The following is a 19,974-nucleotide window of genomic DNA, read 5'->3' as shown; positions in this document are numbered from 1 at the left end:
CAAACAGATCTACTTTCTCTCCATCTCTCCACCACATACTTGCTCATCATAGTGGCACATGGTGGCCTGCATGCCTGTTGGTGTCTTCCCTGTTCTGGCATTTATAACTGTTTGTCCTAACTCACAAGATTTCTGTCCTCAAGCAAATGATCACATTTATTATCTAGATCTTTTTGTCATAAGTATTGTTTCATTCAAATAGTTAGCACCAGATCTCATCATAGATGGTTATGAGCCACCATGTGGTTGCTGGGAATTGAACTCAAGATCCTCTGGAAGAGCAGTCATCCTTTGGAAGAGCAGCCCCAAGATGCTGCTGTCTTGATGATTCAAGTTCTATTCCTGGGTCCCAAATAGTGGAAAGAAAGAACATACTCAGACAAGTTGTCTGCGGCTTTTTTTAAAGTTTGAATACTATGTATAGGCTTAGATTTTACAAAAACCTACTTTATTTAGGGTTCTTAAAAGTTTTTATCTCCTTTCAACCTACTGACCAGAGGTAGGGAGAAAGAAGGTTATTAGGAATAGGGGGTTATGGACCTTTTTAGACATAGTTCCTCAGGGCAGTTCCATTCTTCGCCTGGATATAAGCAGTCCAGTCAAAAAGCAAACACCAAACAGCAACACAAATCAACAGCAGCGGCAAGGTTTAGCAGAAACAGCAAGATTGCTGAATCAGCACCTGTCAGCAAAATCAGCAACTCCATTGGAGTGCCACAAGAAGTTCTGAAGCATTTCTCTCAGAGAAATTAAGTGTAGAAAAACAAAGACCGCAATGCAATGTGAACCTTACAAAGGAGAGTGATGCAAAAGCGTTGTTTCTGTCCTTAGGCTTCTGTTTATCCCTTCTCTGAGTTCACACAAGGCTGTTTTTCCAGCTGGCAAAAACAACGCCCCTTCCACAAGACAGCTTCCAGCAAAACACCACAACCTCTCATGAATGTCTTTTTAGCTAACCAAGATCATGTGCCCTCTCACAAGTTTGTTTTTAATTGAGGATGAACCAAAAATATTTCCACATCCCATATTTGGGACCAAAACAAAAACACATAAAAGAAACCAAAACTTTCACTATAACTATGTAAATTTTTGTCCCATGTTGGGTGCCAAATGTAGAAGACATTTAGTGATTCGGGGAAACTTTTCTATTTACCTGTTCTAGTTCCCGGATAAAAGACAAAGACTTAGTAGAGTTATTACTAAGCTTTATTCTCAATAACTGGGCAGATATACTTTATAATAAACCTCTAAGCTAGTAGGGTTACTTTCCAGCCGCATGCCCCAAGTTACTTGCTAAATTGGTGCTGTTTGTGCTGCTTCTGCTTTTTAGGTCAATTTTCCGTGGCAGCATCCTTCCTTTCCCTCTTCCGTCTTCTCTACCTTTTGGCCTCTACCAGAGACCCCAAGTGCAGGAATGAAAGTTCCACCTACCTCTCGTGAGAAGCTACAGGCTGTCCAGCTTTTTAATTAACTAATCAGAGATAATTGGGGAGCAAAGTTTACACAACATTGTTCAGAGAACTTATCAATACATTCATCCACACTTCAACCAGATCTTGGGACCCAGAATTTAGCATTTGTATACATAGAGCACCAGCACCAGACCAAACTCTAAGTGTTGTCCTCTGACCCCAACATACACATGTGCACTGTATGTGGAGATAGTAGGTGTATGGTCTCATACTAGAAATCAGATCGAGTCAAATATGTACAGCTTCATTTCATTTTTGATTGTTTTTCGAGACAGGGTTTCTCCGTGTAGCCCTGGCTGTTCTGGAACTTTCTTTGTAGACCAGGCTAGCATCCAACTCAGAGATCTGTCTGCCCTCATGTGCTGGGATTAAAGGTGTGGGGCACTATACCTGTCTCCTTTTTCCTTTCTTTTAAGAAAGGGTCTCACTGTGTTGTCCAGGATGTCTCTGAATTCCTGGGCTCAGCAGATCCTCTTGCTTCAGTCTCATGAGTACTTGAGATTACAGATTTGTTCCACGCTGGTCATCTTTTTAAAAATAGCTTTAAAACACCATAATCTTAGCTGGGGATGGTGGTACTTGCTCTGGGGTAAGGGTGTGGTGTTGTGGTGTAGTAGATATGGGGGAGAGGAAAGGTGAGGGAACTGGGAGTAGTGGAAGGAGGGAATGCTGTGGTCATGATGTATGAGAGAAGAATAAATAATTTTTTACAAAAGGAGCTAGAGAGATGGTTCAGTGGTCAAGAGCACATACTGCTTTTTCAAAGGGCCTGAGTTTTGACCTATTATCCGCCCTTCCCTCTTCCATCCCTCCCTCCACTGTGGATCACTCCTAGTTTCCTATGTATGCTGCACAAACACTCTACCACTGAAATAAGCCTCCCCCACCCCCACTGATACAGGGTCGTGTACACTGCCAAGATTGGCCTAGAACTCTAGATCTTCTGCCACAGCCTCCTGAGTACTAGATTACAGAGGCATGCCACCTTGCCTAATATATCTTAATTTTAAGTGTACCATTCAGGGCTGGAGAGATGCCTCAGAGGTTAAGAGTACTGGCTGCTCTTCCAAAGGTCCTGAGTTAAATTCCCAGCAACCACTTGGTGGCTCAACCATCTATAATGAGATATGGTGCCCTCTTCTGGCATGCAGGTGTACATGCAAACAGAACACTGTATACATAATAAATAAATCAATCTTTTTTTAAAAAGTGTACCATTCGGTGGTATAAAGTTTAGTTTACTCCTATTGTATAATCATCAGTACCATTCATCTTCAGAAAATTTTATCTTTTAAAAGAGTTAAATGGTAACTCTTCATTCCTTTCTATCCCTGTTCCTGGCAGCTACCATACTATCTCAAGAAACCTTATGAGAAGAATCATAGCATTTGCCTTTTTGTGTCTGGCATAGTGTACATAGTATACTATATGTATATAGTACACTAATATTACACTAACACGTGTTAAAATTTACCTCAAAGGTTGCATTTCTCCAAACTTCTTGTTTGCTTGTTTACACCTTTATTTTATATGATTGATGTTTTGCCTGCATGTATGTCTATCTGAGAATGTCAGATCTTGGAGTTACAGACGGTTGTAAGCTGCTGTGTGGGTGCTGGGATTTGAACCCAGGTCCTCTGGAAGAGCTGTAAGTCCTTTAACCACTGAGCCATCTCTCCAAGCCCCTTCCCTGCCGTGGTGTATATTTGTGACAGGGTGTTATGTAGCTCAGACTGGCCTTGAACACCTGATTCTCCTGCTTTTACTTGAAAGCACCAGGATTACTGATATGCATCATTGCCTGTCTCTGCTTTTGTTTTAGCCATTGTGAATAATGCTGTTAATGGGAATGATTGTAGTAATATAAATATCTTTTTAAGAACCTGCCTTTCAGTCAGGTGGCAGATAATTTTAAAAGTAAGAAAATAGTTGTATGTCCTGGGTGTTATGTAACCAGTTAATGATAGAAAAATAGGCTGCAGCTGGACATAGTGGCGTACCTGAAATCCAGGATTCAGGGGATGGAGACAAGAGGATTCAGTATTTCTATATATGAGTATTATATATAGAATATACTATATATATAGTATTGCTATATATGAGATCCTGTTTTCAAATAAGGCAACTGAGTCCCTAATGTAATTTTGAAAATGTTTCTTCTTCTCCCTACTTGCCCATCCTCTGCCACAAAGGGTCTCCAGAATGTTCAGCAATTCCAGACCAAACTTTGAAAACTGTTTAAAAGACCCTGGAATAGGACTCTAATCCCAGCATTCTGGAGACTGAAGAAGGAAGATTGCTTTAAGTTCAGGGGTATGTAGTAAGTTAAAGCCTAGCCTGGGGTACATAGAAACCTTGTCCAATTTCCCATCAATAAGCCATGGTAAAGAGGTGACGTTTTATTGTAAAAACAGGAATTAGAAGAGTTTAAATTATTTCTGAGAGGACCTATTTTAGGGTTTATGTCAGCTAAATGGGAAGGGTCAGATCCGAAGCAGAATAGTTAGGACCTAGTTGTTACTGCTCATGACAATGGTTATGGCATCACCAGTGGACAGAGATATGTGATACTTTGTAAAACATTTTAGAGTTAGACTGTCAACATTTATTCTGATGTATTTTGTTTCAGAAGGTTATGCCTTAGTTCCAGAGACACCATAGCACAGTTGTGTCTGTGGCTGGAACTAGGGAGACCTGAGTTTCTATTTTAGGAGAGCCATTAATTAGTGGTATGGAAAGTTCATAGTGCTCTGTTTCTCACACACACACACACACACACACACACACACACACACACACACACACAAATAAGCAAATGAAGTGACGATTATAGTTGACTAAGAAGACTAGAGTTGTTTTCTGATAGTCTCAGGCTTCTGGATTCTTTTGTAATAACAAATGTTTGGTGGGGGCATTAATGCTACATAATGTTAAAAGGTTAAGATCGGCAAATTTAGACTGTGGCAGAAGTAGCCTCTCAGAACGCTCAGGGTATTTGTCATATTTCTTGATGTGAAAAATATTACCTTGGTGGAGACTGGAAACAGATGGTGTGCAGTTGGAGTAGACTCTGCTATTCCAAATAAACATTTGCTGGAACTGGGCTACAGCAATCCATATTTCACTTTTCCCTATTTACATTATCAGGTCAGCTGTGTTGCTGCTGCTTTTACTTGCATTAAGGTTATCAACAAGCTTTGATTGTTGGCAGGCTACTTACAGCATTTCTTTAAATATTAAAATAATTAGCACTGAAGAACCCCTTTCGTTATTTACTCTCCACACTCTGTGGCATACGATTGTTAATGTGTTCTTATGGGAGAGCTAACAGTGCCTGTGTGGATTGTCTAACAGCACTTTCTCATCTTGATTTTAACACCTCCTCACTGGGATGGCTTGTCTCAGGTTCTGTTGTAGCTAATCAGTTGTTAGTATTAGCATCAGGTTCAGGCACAGCTTCCAGATTCAGATCAGTGTTGTCTTTCACAGGAGCCTTCCCTGCTGTGGAACAGTGGCCGCAAACCTAGAGTCTCAGTCCTAGTAAGGCTATAGGGATGCCCCACCATGGCCAGGCAGCACTGTCCATCCCAGCTGTAAACAATCCCTTTTACTTGTTTGTTACTTGATTTTGGCTAAGAGATGCCTTGCTTTGTTTGGGTGTTTTGTTTTGTTCTTAAAACAGGGTTTCTTTGTGTATCCCTGGCTGTCCTGCCAGGCTGGCCTTGAGTTCAGAGATCTTTCTGCCTCTGGATGAAAGGTGTGAGCCACCACTGCTCCCACTACCACCAGGCCCAAGAGACACTTTTAAATTGAGGAAGAAAGGAACATTTTATTGGTTTGGTTTCAGTAGTCCAGATTATTAGCTAAAACATCCATTGTACTTGATGTGTAATACCAGCTTTTTGCTCTTTTTTTTTTTTTTTAATTTTAGTTTGTTGTGATAGGGTTTCTCTGTGTAACAGCTTTGGCTGTCTTGGACTTGATTTGTAGACCAGGCTGGCTTCAAACTCACAGAAATCCACCTATCTCTGCCTCTGGGATTAAAGGTGTATGCCCCTATAGCCCAACTACCAGCTTCTTTTTTAAAATACTGAGCATAAAGTGAAAGTCAGCAGGAAACAAGCAAACAAAAGAAACTGGGTGTAGTGGTACACACTTTATCACAGCAGTACTCAAGCCAGCCTGGTCAGCCTGGTTCATTTAAAAAAAAAAAAATGCAAACAAAGCCTGGCTCAGTGGCACACACCTGTAGCCCAGCACTTGGGGAGGCAGAAGCAGGCATATCTCTGTGAGTTTTAGGCCAGCCTGGTCTACAAATCAAGTCCAAGGCTACAAGAAGAAACCCTGTCTGGAAAACAAACAACAAAAAGTCAGACCTGAGTCTATAACTCAGCAGAAGGATTAGAAGCTGAAAGTCTTCCTCTGTTACATAGTATATTCCAGGCTAGCCTGGGACTCACAGGTAAAATAAAATTTAGTTGGCCCTGGAGACATGGTTCCGTGATAAAGAGTGTATGCTGCTCTTGCAAAGGATCACAGTTCAGTTCCCAGCACCCACATCAGGCAGCTCACAACTGCCTATAATTCCAGTTCCAGACCCTCTGATACCTATGACCCTATGGGCAGAGGAGCACATACCTAGACACACAGAAATTTAAAAATAAAAAGCTTTTTTAAATTACATATTTTATTTTTTAAAATTTATTTATTTTTTCATAGCCTCAATTTCTTCATTTTTATGCTGGTAAATACCAGGTCTTCTGCAAAAGCAACGACCTCTATGCTCTTAACCGCTGAGTCCAGCTTTCAGCCCCTAATTATTTATTTGTATTTGCTGTATAGTTGTTTTGCCTCTATATATGCTTATGTATCACATTTATGCCGGATGCCTATGGAAGCCAGAAGAGTCATTGGCTCCCCTGCAACTGGAATTACAGACAGTTGTAGCCACCATTTTGTTGCTGAGAATTCAAACCCAGGTCCTTTGGAAGAGCAGTTATGTTCTTAACCTCTGAGCTATCTCTCCAGCTCCCTGCCTTTGATTTTCATAGCTTCTAGGTGGTTTTTATCGTCACTCATTTACTTGTGTTGAAAACAAGACTTAGGCAGCTGAAATCATTAGCTAAACTTTTTGTAGTCATGAGTAACAGGATGAGCCAAATCAGCCCTTTTACTCTCCATAGTCATTACTGTTTGAACGTAGGAATAAACTGTAGTGATGCTGGTTTGTAGATAGTGAAGTAAACAAGAAGTGGGTAATGTGTCCTGTAGACTGAGGCTGGATTTTATCCACTGACAGTGATTTCAGGAGGTGAAGCATGCAACTCAGCGTTCTGGAGTTGGCCTGACCCATATTTGTTATCCTGCCAAGTGCTGAATGTTAAAACACATCTATCTGACGGCTGAGCCTCCTCCAGCCTTGGCACCCTTGCTATAAAGACAGGTGGTCTGAGAAAGATGCCCTCCAGGTTGATGCACACTGTACATAACATAACAGTGTGAGACAACTGTCGGTTCCTTCCTTCCCACCCCCTCCAGAAAGCTGGGTCCCAGATGGAAGAGCTGGAAACAAGTCAACTGTTCTCTGAAGGGCATTGAGAAAACACTGGCAGGAAGAAAAAGGCAAGCGTAACAGCTCATTAGTCCACTAATCAGATAGGACGACCATCAATTTCACAAAGAAAGCATCCTGACCAGGGACAGCACGTTTTCAGCAACTAACCTCATAGTTTTCAGAACACTGTAGGTTTTGTTAGAGGGGTTGTTACTTGAAGTGTGGAGCTTGGCTCTTTATTTATAGATCCCTTTCCAAAATATACCCACTACAAACTGAAACATAAAATAGTATTTGGGGACATCTTTCCCTTCAGAACATGTGAATATGCTAAGATGGGCCTTGTGATTTGTATGAACATGCTGAAATATGCCATCTTATTAACTGTGATCCTACAAGAAAGCTTTGAATTTACCTCTCATTTAAACTTTTTCTGTGGGTTTTTTGCACTTGAAATTAAAGTCAGCTGCTACTACAGTACTTATGTTTAAAAAAAAAAACAGGAAAGGGATATAGTTCAATTTAAAGATGAGCCTGCTAAATAACCAGTTATTAATATGTTCTCTTGGGTGAGAAATACATTTTTAAAGATTTATTTATTTAATATATAGTATTCTGTCTGCATGTGTGCCTACACACAAAAGAGGGCACCAGATCTCATTATAGATGGTTGTGAGCCAACATGTGTTTGCTGGAAATTTAACTCAGGACCTTTGGAAGAACAGCCAGTGTCCTTAACCTCTGAGCCATCTCTCCACACCCTGAGAAATAAATTTTTGTTTGTTTTTGGAGGCAGGGTTTCTCTGTATATAGCCTTGGCTGTCTTGGAACTCACAGTCTAGACAAGGCTGACCTCAAACTCAGAGATCTGCCTGCCTCTGCCTCCCAAGTCCTGGGACACCGCCCAGCAAGAAATAATTTTTTTAAAAATGTTTTTTGAGTCAGGGTTTTGTCTCATGTAGCCCAGAATGTTTTATAGCTAGACTCTGGCTTTGAGCCAGGTAGAAAAAGGAGCTCAAAACAAGTAATCCCCAGCTGTGAGATTGCCTGGAACTGGAATTAGAGATGGCTGTGAACTAGGAAATGAACCTCTGTCTTTAAGAGAAGCCCATGATCTTGACTACAGAGCCATCTCTCCAATCCCCACTTACATCTTTTTTTTTTCTTTTTTTTTTTTTTTCACGTTCATTGGTGTTTTGCTTGTGTTTATGTCTGTGGGAGTGTTAGATCCCCAGGAACTGGAGTTATTTTATAGACAGTTGTGATCTGCCATGGGGGTGCTGGGAATTGAACCCAGGCCCTCTGGAAGAGCAGACAGTACTCTTAATAGCTGAGCCATCTTTCCAGCACCTCCCACTCCCACCACAATCTTTTATTCTGAGGCCTGCAAGGTGGCTCAGCTAGTAGGGTGTTGACTGACAAACCCAACAATCTGCATGTGAACCTCAGGACCCATATAGTAGAAGGAGAGAACTGAGTCAGGAAGTTGTCTTCTGACCTCCACACACATATCGTGGTACAGCTTGCACACACAAAATGAAAGAAAGAAAGAAAGAGAGAGAGAGAGAGAAAGAAAGAAAGAAAGAAAGAAAGAAAGAAAGAAAGAAAGAAAGAAAGAAAAAGACTAATTAGATTCTTAGAAGGTCCTTTCCTGAAATAAGGTGTCATTTACAGAGCTAGCTGTTAGGACATGGACCCTTTGAAGCACAGTCTTTTTTTTTTTTTTTTCTCCCTAAGACAGGGTTTCTCTGTGTAGCTCTAGCTATCATGGAACTCTCGTTCTGTAGATGAGGGTGGCCTTGAACTCAGAGATCTGCCTGCCTCTTTCTCCCTGAGTGTTGGGATTAAAGGTGTGTGCCACCACCGACCAGCTTGAAGCTTCATCTCAACTTTCAAGTTTTCTGGGAATTAGGTTCAATGCCAATTGTTGTTTTTTATTCTTTTATAGAGAGCTTTGACCTTCATTTCTTTTATTCTTTGCAGTTGGTTGTGAGAAAAGGGTGCCAGCAATGCCTGGATCGCCTGTGGAAGTGAAGATACAGTCAAGATCCTCACCTCCCATCATGCCACCCCTCCCACCAATAAATCCTGGAGGACCGAGGCCAGTGTCCTTTACTCCTACAGCATGTGAGACCTCTTAATTAAGTTGAATTCATGATTCAGAGTCATAATTTAGATCTAAATGACTGGCTTACATTAAACCTTCAATATATATCACTCAACATGACTAAAATATAAGTAAGGGCCAGTATAGCAATGCATTCCTATAATCTCAGCCTGTAATCCCAGCACTCAGAGGAACTAGAATTCTAGGCCAGTCACTTGGAGTGGCACATGCCTTTCATCTTGCCATGTGGGAGGCAGAAACAAGTGATTTTCAGTGACTTTGAGACCAGCCTAGTCTATGTAGTAAGTTCCAGGCTGGTTGAACTACTTAGTCCCTGTCTCCAAAATAAGGGTAGGGAAGGGCTATTTTAATGTGACCTCCAAAAATATATAAAAATTGACATGATTTTTATTGTATGCGATAGTTTCACTATGTAGCTGGATATATTGTAATTTGAAAAAAATATGAAAATGTAGTTAGGTGGTGGTGGCAGCACACACCTTTAATCTCAGCACTTAGGAGGCAGAGGCAGGCAGATCTCTGAGTTCGAGGCCAGTCTGGTCTATATTTCAAGTTCTAAGACAGTCAGGGCTACACTGAGAAACCCTGTCTCAAAAAACAAAACTGTGAAATGTGATTATTCAATTTCATTTAAAAGGCTTTGAAAAGCTTCTATATATCGTCAGGGTGGCTACAAGCACAATAATGTGCTGTTTTTGTGGATTGCTTCAAAGAGGGCAGCTCTGGTCAGGATGGATCTTTCGGTGGAAACAAAGAAATGAAAGATGATTGCAGCTAGTTTTCTAGATTGGTGAGGTTAAATGTGGAACTCTTTCTAATAGTTTCAGTAATCTCTTTGAATGGAAGATAGAATTGTTCTGTCCTTTTTTTTTTTTTTTTTTCTTTTTTATCTCAGCCCATTAGTTTTTTATTAATTCAGCACCATTTTCCTGAAAATCTACCCTTTGCTATGGAATAAACAAAGCAGAAGAATATGTAGCAGATAGCTCAGTGGGTGAAGGTGCCCACTGCTAAGACTGACAACCTGAGTTTGATCCCCAAGACCCACATTGTGGGAGAGAACTGACTCTTGGAGCTCAGAGGACTCCACATTCACCATGGCATATGCACAAACTTGGGTGCACACTCACGCTAAATAAATGTAGTGATGGTTTACAAAAACCTGGTAGCATATATGGCAATCTCATATGACATACGCCTGTAATGCTCAAGGGAGAAAGAATGCCCAAAGCTGGTGTGGTGGTGCACGGCTGTAATCCCAGCACTCAGGGAGGCAGAGACAAGCAGATCTCTGTGAGTTCGAGGCCACTTGGTCTACAATGCGAGTCCAAGACAGCCAAGGCTACACAGAGAAACCCTGTCTCAAAAAAACAGAAGAAAAAGTGGTGGGAAGAAAAGGACTCTAGTTCAAGGTCTGTCTCAGAAAGCAAAAACCAAGCAAAAGGAGACCAATCTATTAAGGCCTTGCAAATATATAAAGTAAAGAGGGTAAAAAGTGGTTTTGTGCACGCAGATTTCTGGAACTCATTCTCTGGCTGTCCTTGAATTCACAGAGATCCCCCTGCCTCTGCCTCCCAAGTGTTGGGAATAAAGTGTATACCACCACACCTGGTGTACCTTGAAGTAAAGCAGCATTATCCTATACCAAAGAAAAGTTCTTAGGTCAAGAGATAGCCAAGCTCAGGATGTAAAGTAAATAAATAAATAAATAAGCTTATTAAAAAAAGATGACACTAAAAAAGAGGGAGAGACATAATCGAGCTTTATAAGGTAAAGAAAAGTTTTATGGTTCAGATTTGAATACTGCTCTGTTCAAAAAGAAGGAATGGAGATAAAGAATTGACTGGGTCATCATTCTTGTAAATGCAGTTTTAATAGCCTAAGTAAAGGTTAACGGCTTGGCTTTTTAAAACACAGCTGAAGTCATGATTTAAATTATTTTCTGTGCTTTGACGTTTGCTTGCTTGATTTTTGTTTGTTTTGATTTGTGGTCTCACGGAGCTCACTGGTCTTGTCTTTACCACAGGAATTTGCCCCTACCTCCCACTTTGTTTTGTTGTTGTTGTTTAAGAGAAGGTTTTACTCTCTAGCTCAGTCTGGCTTCTAAGCTGAATCATCTGTTTCCTGTGTGCTAGTTGCAGCCACACCTGCCATATTTTTTTTTAAATAATAATTTATTCTTGTTAGATTTATACCTCCCTCCCTTCCTCCTTCTTTCCTTCCCTTCCTCCTTCTTTCCCTCCCTCTCTCCTTCCCTCCCTCCTTCCTGCCCTCCTTCTCACTCTATCCCTGACTGTCATTGAACTCACTATGTAGACTTGTCTGGCTTCTTACTCCGGCTGTATGCCACCAGGCTGAGCACCACTAGCTACATTTTAAAGCCATGGATGTGATTTTCAAATCTGATCAAAAGTTAGGTGCTAGTTAATCTCATTTACTATTCAGTTACAGAGGAGTTTTTTGGTTTTGTTTTGTTTAATCCTTTCTTATGTGTATGGTCGGGTATTTTGCCTGCATGAATGTCTACACTATTTGCATGCCCTTAGGGGCCAGAAGAAGGTCTCTGATACCCTGGAACTGAAGTTACATATAGTAGTGAGCAGCCACGTGGGTGCTAGTAATAACACCTGGGTCTTCTGGAAGAGCAGCCAGTGCTTTTAACCCCTGAGTCATTTTTACAGTTCCTAAAGCAGATTTTTTTTTTTAACTTAATGCCACTAAGAATGTGGCTTTAGAGCCTGGTGATGGTGGCACATGCCCTTAATCCTAGCACTGGAGGCACAGGCAGGTAGATCTCTGAGTTTGAGGCCAGCCTGGTCTACAGAGCAAGTTACAAAACCAGGGCTACACAGAGAAACCCTGTCTCAAACAAAAAGAAATAGAAAAAGAATGGCGCTCTCTCTCTCTCTCTCTCTCTCTCTATATATATATATATATATATAATTTATATTATATTTATAAATTATAATATAATTTATATTATATATTTATAAATTTACATATATATGTAAATTTAATCCTGAGGTTTTCCAAATTAAAACTACAAGAAGTAACTACTGATAATAGCAGGAAAATTGGAATACTAATTAATCATGTTTATCATAATTTGATCAAAAATAAATAATGGGAGATGCTTTATGGAATTTAAGTGGTGCCTCCTCCTACTTCTCCTCCTACTCCTACTCCTCTTTCTTCTTTTCCTTTTCTTTTTTGTATATATGGAGTCTTGCTATGCTGGTCTCAATCTCTAGTCCCATGTGATTCTTCTCCCTTAACCTCTGAGTAGCTAGGAGCACTCCTAACTTTAGAAGGTACTTTCCTCAATGACTAAGAATTTTGCATTATTCAATCTGTCAAAACAAGAGGAAAACTACTCTAACAGACATTAGTATTTTGAATGGCCAAAGATTTTGATGCAGAATTAGGTCATAAAGATAAAACCTTAAATGTCTCTGACATTAATTCTGTTTCTCTGATGGTATTTCTTGCATGCTAATTTGTAGCTGCTTGGCTTCTTTGAGGTTCTCAAAATGGGAAGATATATAATGAACAGGAAGTTGAATGTGGTTATGCCTATAATCAATGGTATTCTGGAGGCCAAAGCAGGAGTATCATAGCAAGTTCAAGGTGATGGTGAAAGACCCTGTCGCAGAAGGAGGGAGGGAGGGAGGGAGGAAGAGAGAGAGAAAGAGAGAGAAAGAAAGAGAGGAAGGAAGGAAGGAAGGAAGGAAGGAAGGAAGCAAGCAAGCTAGCTCTGGGGAAAATGAGTCAGGGGTTAAGAGCACTTTTTGGTACTGCAGAGGACTGGGATTTATGTCCCAGCACTCACATGGCAACTTAAAACTGACTATTAACTCTAGTTCGGAAGAGATCGAGCCACCTCTTCTGACATCCATGGGCACCCGGCACAATGTGCACAGACATACATGCAGGCAAAACATTCATATACATAAAATAAATAGATCTTAAGGGCAAGAAAAAGTAAAGGTATGAGTTTCCTGTCAATCTCCAGCTTACCTCAAGCACTTTGGTTATTGAGACACTGTCTCATATAGTTCAGGCTGTATCTGAGGATTTGATTTTGCACTCTTAATTCTTATGTGACCTCTAAGTGTTGGGTGTGCTCCACCATGCGTGGCTGATGTCTGTTAAAAACATCCTAATACCGCCTTTGGTGTCTGTAGTTGAATGCTCCTCTGTCCCTGTGATTCCCCCCCTCCCCCCCAACATGGACTCACTATAGTCAGGTGTCCTTGAACCCGATATCCTCCCTCAGGCAAGTGCGGGGATTCAACGTAGGCATTGCTATAGCTGGCTTTTTCCTGTTCTGTGTAGTACTCTGTGGTGATTGTGTGTGTGTTTTGTATCTGCTTGTTTGTTTTGTAAATAATTCTTTTAATTAATCTTTGAAAATTTCCTACAATATATTTTGATTGGATTCAACTCTCCCCCAATTCCTTTCAGATTTTTTTTCCCCAACTGTTCAACTTTATCTTCTCTCTTGCTCACTCTGTCTCTGTCTCTTGCTCATATTGCTTTCACCCTGTCCTCTTTCTCACTCCCCTCTTCAGTCTAGTTTGTGTTGGCTGATTACTTCTGGGTATGGTTGACATACCAGGTATCACTATATTGAGGAAAACTGACTACTTCTCCCAGCAAGAATCAAATGGCAATAGCTGCTCATTGAGGACATGGGTGGGAGGACAGAATGGGTATGGATGGACTTTGTGCCCAGCTCTCTTCTTCTTTCCTCTTCTATGCTGAAATTTTGTCTGGCTTGATCTTGTATGTGTATTCACAATCAATCTCTATAAATTAATATGTGTATCTGCCTTATTGTATGTGAAAAACAGTTTCCTTGAATATATCCACCATCTCTGTACCTTACAGTCTTCCTCATAGATTTCCTAAGCCATGAGGGGAAGAGTGTTAATATAGACATCCTCTTTAGGGTTGAACATTCTGAAATCTCTTATTCTGTGCATATTGACCAGTTGTGGGTTTCTTTGTTAGTTGCCATCTGCTGCAAGAAGCTTATCTGATGAGAGTTGAGTGATGCAATCATCTCTACATATAAAAATAAGTCATTAGGAGTAATTTTATTGCCATGTCCATTTAGCAAATAGTAGTAGTAGGGTTTCCATTAGGGCTCATGAACTATCTAACAGTAGGTTTTTGGCCTTGTTGACAGTATCAGATACAGGTTCTGTCTATGGAGGAAGCCTTAAGTCCACTCAAAAAGTGATTGGTTACAAGGTCCTTATTTGTAACTTTCAGAGTTCACAGCTGGTTTCAAGATTGATGATTTGTTTTCTTCTTCAGTAGCATACATAGCACTCTCTCAACACTGAACACTAGGCAGTAAGGATGAAGCTTCTAGTTACATACCAACTAGATTTCTCCATGTTTGATGACTCCTGTATTGGTGTCTCCAGCAGTAGGGTCTTATAGAAAGTTCTAGATGGCAACAAATACCATTGGCAGTAGCTTTTAATGTTTGGGGTTGGGGTGGTCTCTGGACCCCATCGTCTTAACAGCTTAAAAAGAGGTAAGCCAGGAGTTTTATTTGGTAGTGTCAGAGTAGCTTCATTTGAAGTTTTTTTCTATATGTGTATATTTTAGGAAGCTTCTACAATAGTAGGTTTCTGTATGACCTTTCCAAAGTTCTTTAATGTTAGTTATTCCTCCTGTGCTTTTTCTTCTACTGCCTTTCCCACCCCATTTATTTACTTTTTTGTTTGCGTGCTTATTTTAAATGGAATGTCACTGTGTTACCAAGGCTATCCTCAATTCCTAAGCATATACATTTTATCCCATTCTGGTCCTCTGAGTAGCCATAACTACAGCACAAGCACATATATTTTAACATTTGTACAATACTCTGTTACCATTTTTTTCTGACAGTCTGTCTTTGTACTTAGTCTCATTGAGGGTGGAAACAATTTTTTTACACTAAAATTCTTTAGAGAATTCAAATGAATAAACGAAAGAGAGCATAAAGGTGAAGAAGTCAGCAAAGGCTCTTAAGCTCTGTACTTCAACTGAATCTTGTCATTCTGGCTTTCTTTTAGTAAGCAATGGCATCAACCATTCCCCGCCTACCCTGAATGGTGCCCCATCACCACCGCAGAGATTCAGCAATGGTCCTGCCTCTTCCACATCATCTGCACTAACAAATCAACAGTTGCCAGCTACTTGTGGTGCACGGCAACTCAGCAAGTTGAAACGCTTTCTCACTACTCTGCAGCAGTTTGGCAATGACATCTCACCTGAAATTGGAGAGAAGGTTCGGACTCTTGTCTTAGCATTGGTGGTAAGTACAGCCACCTTCATCAAGCTGCCTCAGAACTTGTGATATTTCTGCTCATTCTCAGCATACACACTGTAGACTAGATTTGTTGTTTCTCAAATTTTCTAAAATTGCTGAATTATAGATTTCATAGCAGTAATTATTTGTCAAAACATTTAATAAGACACCTTATTATCTAAGGTGCTGATATAATTACAGTAAGCAGTTTGGATTTAAACAGCTTTCGGCAGTCCTGCCAAGGTCCAGCCATATGAATAGAAGGTTGTTTGTACATCAGCATACTCAGTAGCTGGTGCGTTATTTGCAAAACAACTTTAATTTTCAAAACAATATTTTGTAAAATTAGAAGTTTCATGGTCTAAATAAATAGTATCTAAGCAGTTATATTGTTTAGTTTTTTATACATAGTTTCTTTAGTCTTCTTTCTATACTGTTCATAGTGAGCCTGCTTGTAAAGAATTAACTTTCTATATTGCCATCTGGGTGAATTTAATATTCTCAACTTATAAGGAAAGTGCTGCCAGTTCTCAAGTGTTTCCAAATGAAAAACTGTAAGATTCATTCCTGATAGAAGCATTCTGTGTTTTTTCCTGCATGTTAGCTTTTATTTATGATAAAAAGAGGAATTATTGTACTGGTACTTTAAATTAGAATTTAGGAAACCCCAGGGGATCTTCAGTATACTTGAGGGCAGGAGACAGCATAGTTGGTAGAGTACTTGTCATGTCCACAGCCCTGGGCACAGTTCAGTCCCAGCACTCTGTGTGTTTAGGCAGAAAGATCAGCATACAAGATCATTCTAAGTTACATAATTTTATATCAAGTTTCAGTTTCAGTCCAGCGAGCTGTATATGAGAGCCTATTTCCAACCAAAAACGTAATAGGCTCTCATGCAGGGGAACCAGCCTTGAATTCTATGTGGTCTAGGACCTCGAACTCTTGATTCTCCTGCTTCTACCTGTTTAGCACAAGAATTTCAAGGCATGAGCTACCATTGTTTTGTTGTACTGCTTTATTATACAATAGTTTATACAATTTGGCTTTGACAAACATTTGAGTTTTTTACATTTAGGGTCAGTGTATCAGGGGTCCCTAATACTACTCCATGTTTGTAGATTGGTTATCTTCTCCAGACTTGACATATGGTGGTACTCACAGCCAACATTTATTCCAGAGACACAATAAAAACAGACAAGTAGATTGTAAAGGAGATGTACATGGGCAGAGTCTAGAGGTATCCATGCACCAGCTTCCTTAAGTTCTTCCCATTCCATGATTACACAGGCCCGCTCTCCCTTGAGCAGAGAGACTAGATACAGAGCTTCTGCCCAGAGAGCCTACACTGCTCAAGACTTCTCCTGTGGCTGGGTCTTGTTGGCCATCTATGCCTACCTTAGAATCCAATATTTTAGCATAACCAGAAACAGTGAGCCACTTCTATCACTTAGAGAAAGTGAGGTAGTGTGTGTGTTTATTCTGTTTATTTATTTAGAGAAAACCTACTTGTTACTCAATTTAAACTGGCATTATTGACTTGAGACTAACTTAACCTTTTTAAAGTTTACTTTCTTGTATTTGTATGAGTATTTTGGTTTATATGCATGCATGTATTTCATGTGTGTGAAGTGTCAGAAGAGGCCAGAGGCATGTGATGGGTCTCTTGAGACTGGAGTTATGGATCATTGTAGCTGCCATGTGGGTGCTGGTCCCACATGGTCCCTCGGAAGAGCAGCCAGTGAGCCATCTCTCCAACCCAAGATTTATTTATTTTTGTTTTATATGTATGGGTGTTTCACCTGCCTGTATGTACCATGCATGTCAATGTACCATGCATGTAGTGGTTCAGAAGAGGGTGTCATAGACACAGGCTCTCCTTTGCTCATGTTCCGATGGTTTTCCTCAGCTTAAAGCTTTTCCAGCTCTCACTTTCTGTGGTACTTTCTCTATGGAGCTTATTGGTTCTGAAAGCCCGTTTTATCACTTGCTCGTGCAGACGTTCCCGTTGTTACGCCATCACCATCACTCAGCTTCATTTATGTGGTTATTCTGGAGGATGTCTCATGTGGCCCACGCTGAATTCACTGTGTAGCTTAAGACGACTTTTTGCAACTTACTTTTCTCTACCCCCCCAGGGCTGGAATTATAATCATGGACCACTATGTTCAGCCTGGGTACTACTAGGATCAAATTCAGGCCTTCACGCTTGCCAGGCACTGTACCAATACAGCTACACCCCCAACCCTCTCGTGGTTTGGCAATGCTGTGATGAATGCGCAATGCTTTTTAAAGGACAAGGCATCTTCTGTCATCTGTGTACAGCATTTTGTTTATCCATGTGTGCTCTATGAGGAGCGCTAGGTTGTTGCTTCTGCCTTGTCAGTTAGTCAAAGTTTTACATCATTGTAGATGTTTTCCCATCCAGTTTCAGATCAACTGACAGTTTGGCTTTCATGTAGAACTGCCCCCCCCCCCATTGTTTTTCTATTTTTATTATATTTAAAATTTTTATTTATTTAGTGTATGGGTGTGTTCTAAGGGTTCTGGCATCCTCTTCTGGCATGCACAGGCACCAAACACATGTTACATGTACATACACACAGATAAAACCTTATACATTAAACAAAAATAAATCTTTTAAACATTAAATATTAAGTTAAAAACTTTTAATGTTTTCAGAATTGTCACCTTAAGAAGTTAATTAGAAACTGTTTTCAGTGAAAATGCATGTCATCCTGCATGGCAGCAGCACTTTCACCTGTGGGGCCGTCCTACCAGCCCAGGACCTTCAACTGCCATGTCTTGATCAGTGGCTAGTATACAGGCAGTGGTATAGATCTATAGGTACACTTGATCAGTGTGAGTTTCATAAGGTGTTAACAGTGGAGGAGATTAAAGAAATGGCCCATTGTATTTAACTCTTCTAATTTTTTTAGCTTAAAAATTTGTAATTTCACGTGTGTGAGTACTTTGCCTCATTGTGTATCTGTGTACCACATGCATGCCTGGTCCTTCAGAGGCCAAAGGAGGGTATTAGATCCCCTAATGCTGGAGTTACAGCTGGTTGTGAGGTATCTTGCGGGTGCTGGGAACCAAACCAGTACGCTTAACTGCTGAGACATCTCTTTATCCCTTTAATTTGCCTTTGCAACTTTGTTAGTCTATAATTTATTTAAAAAATTGCAAAGGTATGCATTAAATAATTCATTCCAGCACTCAGTAAGCTGCTGTTCCAGGCCAACTTGGATGTCAGATAGACCCTGTCTCCACAGGCAAGCAAAAGTTAAAATGCTTTCAGGTCTGGGATCCTATCTTGATCTCTGCATTTTATCTCCCAAGTCCATTGTAGATGTTCCCTTGACTAAGTCTAACATTTTACCTTTCAAATTTTCTCTCTCTCCAAGATTACCTTTTCTGAGCTTTAGGAACAAACAAACAAACAACAACAAAAACCTGTTGGGTGGTTCAGCAGTTCAGAGCACTGTCATTCTTCCAGAGGTCCTGAGTCCAACTCCCAGTTACCACATGGTGGCTCACAACCATCGATACTGGGATCTGAATCCCTTTTCTGGCCTGCAGGTGTACATATGTAAAATAAATAAATCTTTTAAAAAAATCTATTAAACTGGGAGGTGGTGGGATGTACACTCTTTAATTCCAGCACTGGGATGTCTCTCTTAGTTCGAGGACACCCAGGGCTACACAGAGGAACCCTGTCTTGAAGAAGCCTTTCCATGTAGGGCCAGATATAGTAGTGCATGCCTTTAATCCCTGCACTCTGGAGACAGATAGAGTCAGGCGGAGCTCTAGGAGTTCATAGGCTAAGGCTATGTAGTAAGACTCAGTCTCAAAAATAAAAACAAACAAAATTTTTAAATTAAATTTATTTATTGTAAATGTGTGTATACTTGCACCACTGTATATGTATAAAAGTCGGAGGACAACTGCGGGAGTGGAGCTCAGGTTTGGCAGTAAGGATCTTTACCCACTGAGCCATCTCACTATTACAAATGTGAAAAACTTAGCAGTCTGATTTCCTGCTGGACTGTGCATTCCTTAGAGAGGGAACCAAAAACAAACAGTTATGTTCTTGGTGATTTAACAGTTGACTGAAGGCAGTCTGGTATGACAGCTCATTCATCTGAGATGCAGCCTTGAGTCTCCCTCTTGCATGCGTCACTTTCTCTCTGCTACAAATTTTGTATTATCACTTTGTCCATCTATAGGGAAATTTCAGATCATTCCTTTGGGCTTTCCATATATTTTTAATCTACTTATTTTTGCTGAGTGTGTCCAGTTTTGGATGTTGAATATTATTTCTCTTTCCAGAACTCAACAGTGACAATTGAAGAATTCCATTGCAAGCTCCAGGAGGCTACAAACTTTCCTCTTCGTCCATTTGTGATTCCATTTCTCAAGGTAATTCTGAGAAGTATTCAATGTAATTTATCATCAGCTCTGTGATCTCAGTGAAGGCAGTTTGCTGCATTTTCATATCTTTGTTTTATTTGGG

At 40.3% G+C, this 19,974-nt stretch overlaps 1 protein-coding gene across 4 annotated transcripts in view; it reads left to right on the top strand.

Moving 5' to 3' along the window:
• The window catches only part of Cbfa2t2 (CBFA2/RUNX1 partner transcriptional co-repressor 2), a 94,384-nt gene that overhangs the window by 46,822 nt on the left and 27,588 nt on the right, over positions 1-19,974 (top strand). For 3 of the 4 annotated variants that reach the window (XM_055602240.1, XM_055602239.1, XM_055602241.1), the window contains exons 2-4: positions 9,010-9,153; positions 15,226-15,467; positions 19,791-19,880. In XM_055602240.1, the coding sequence (XP_055458215.1) occupies positions 9,010-9,153; positions 15,226-15,467; positions 19,791-19,880 (476 nt within the window). The remainder of the gene's footprint in view (positions 1-9,009; positions 9,154-15,225; positions 15,468-19,790; positions 19,881-19,974) is intronic. The other variant, XM_055602242.1, reaches the window with a different exon arrangement.

Source organism: Psammomys obesus, unplaced genomic scaffold (assembly GCF_907164565.1).
Source record: "Psammomys obesus unplaced genomic scaffold, mPsaObe1.curated_primary_1811, whole genome shotgun sequence".
In the NCBI taxonomy this organism is placed as follows: domain Eukaryota; kingdom Metazoa; phylum Chordata; class Mammalia; order Rodentia; family Muridae; genus Psammomys; species Psammomys obesus.
The sequence above is the reverse complement of the archived record's forward strand: the minus strand, read 5'-3'. Positions and strand labels throughout refer to the sequence as shown.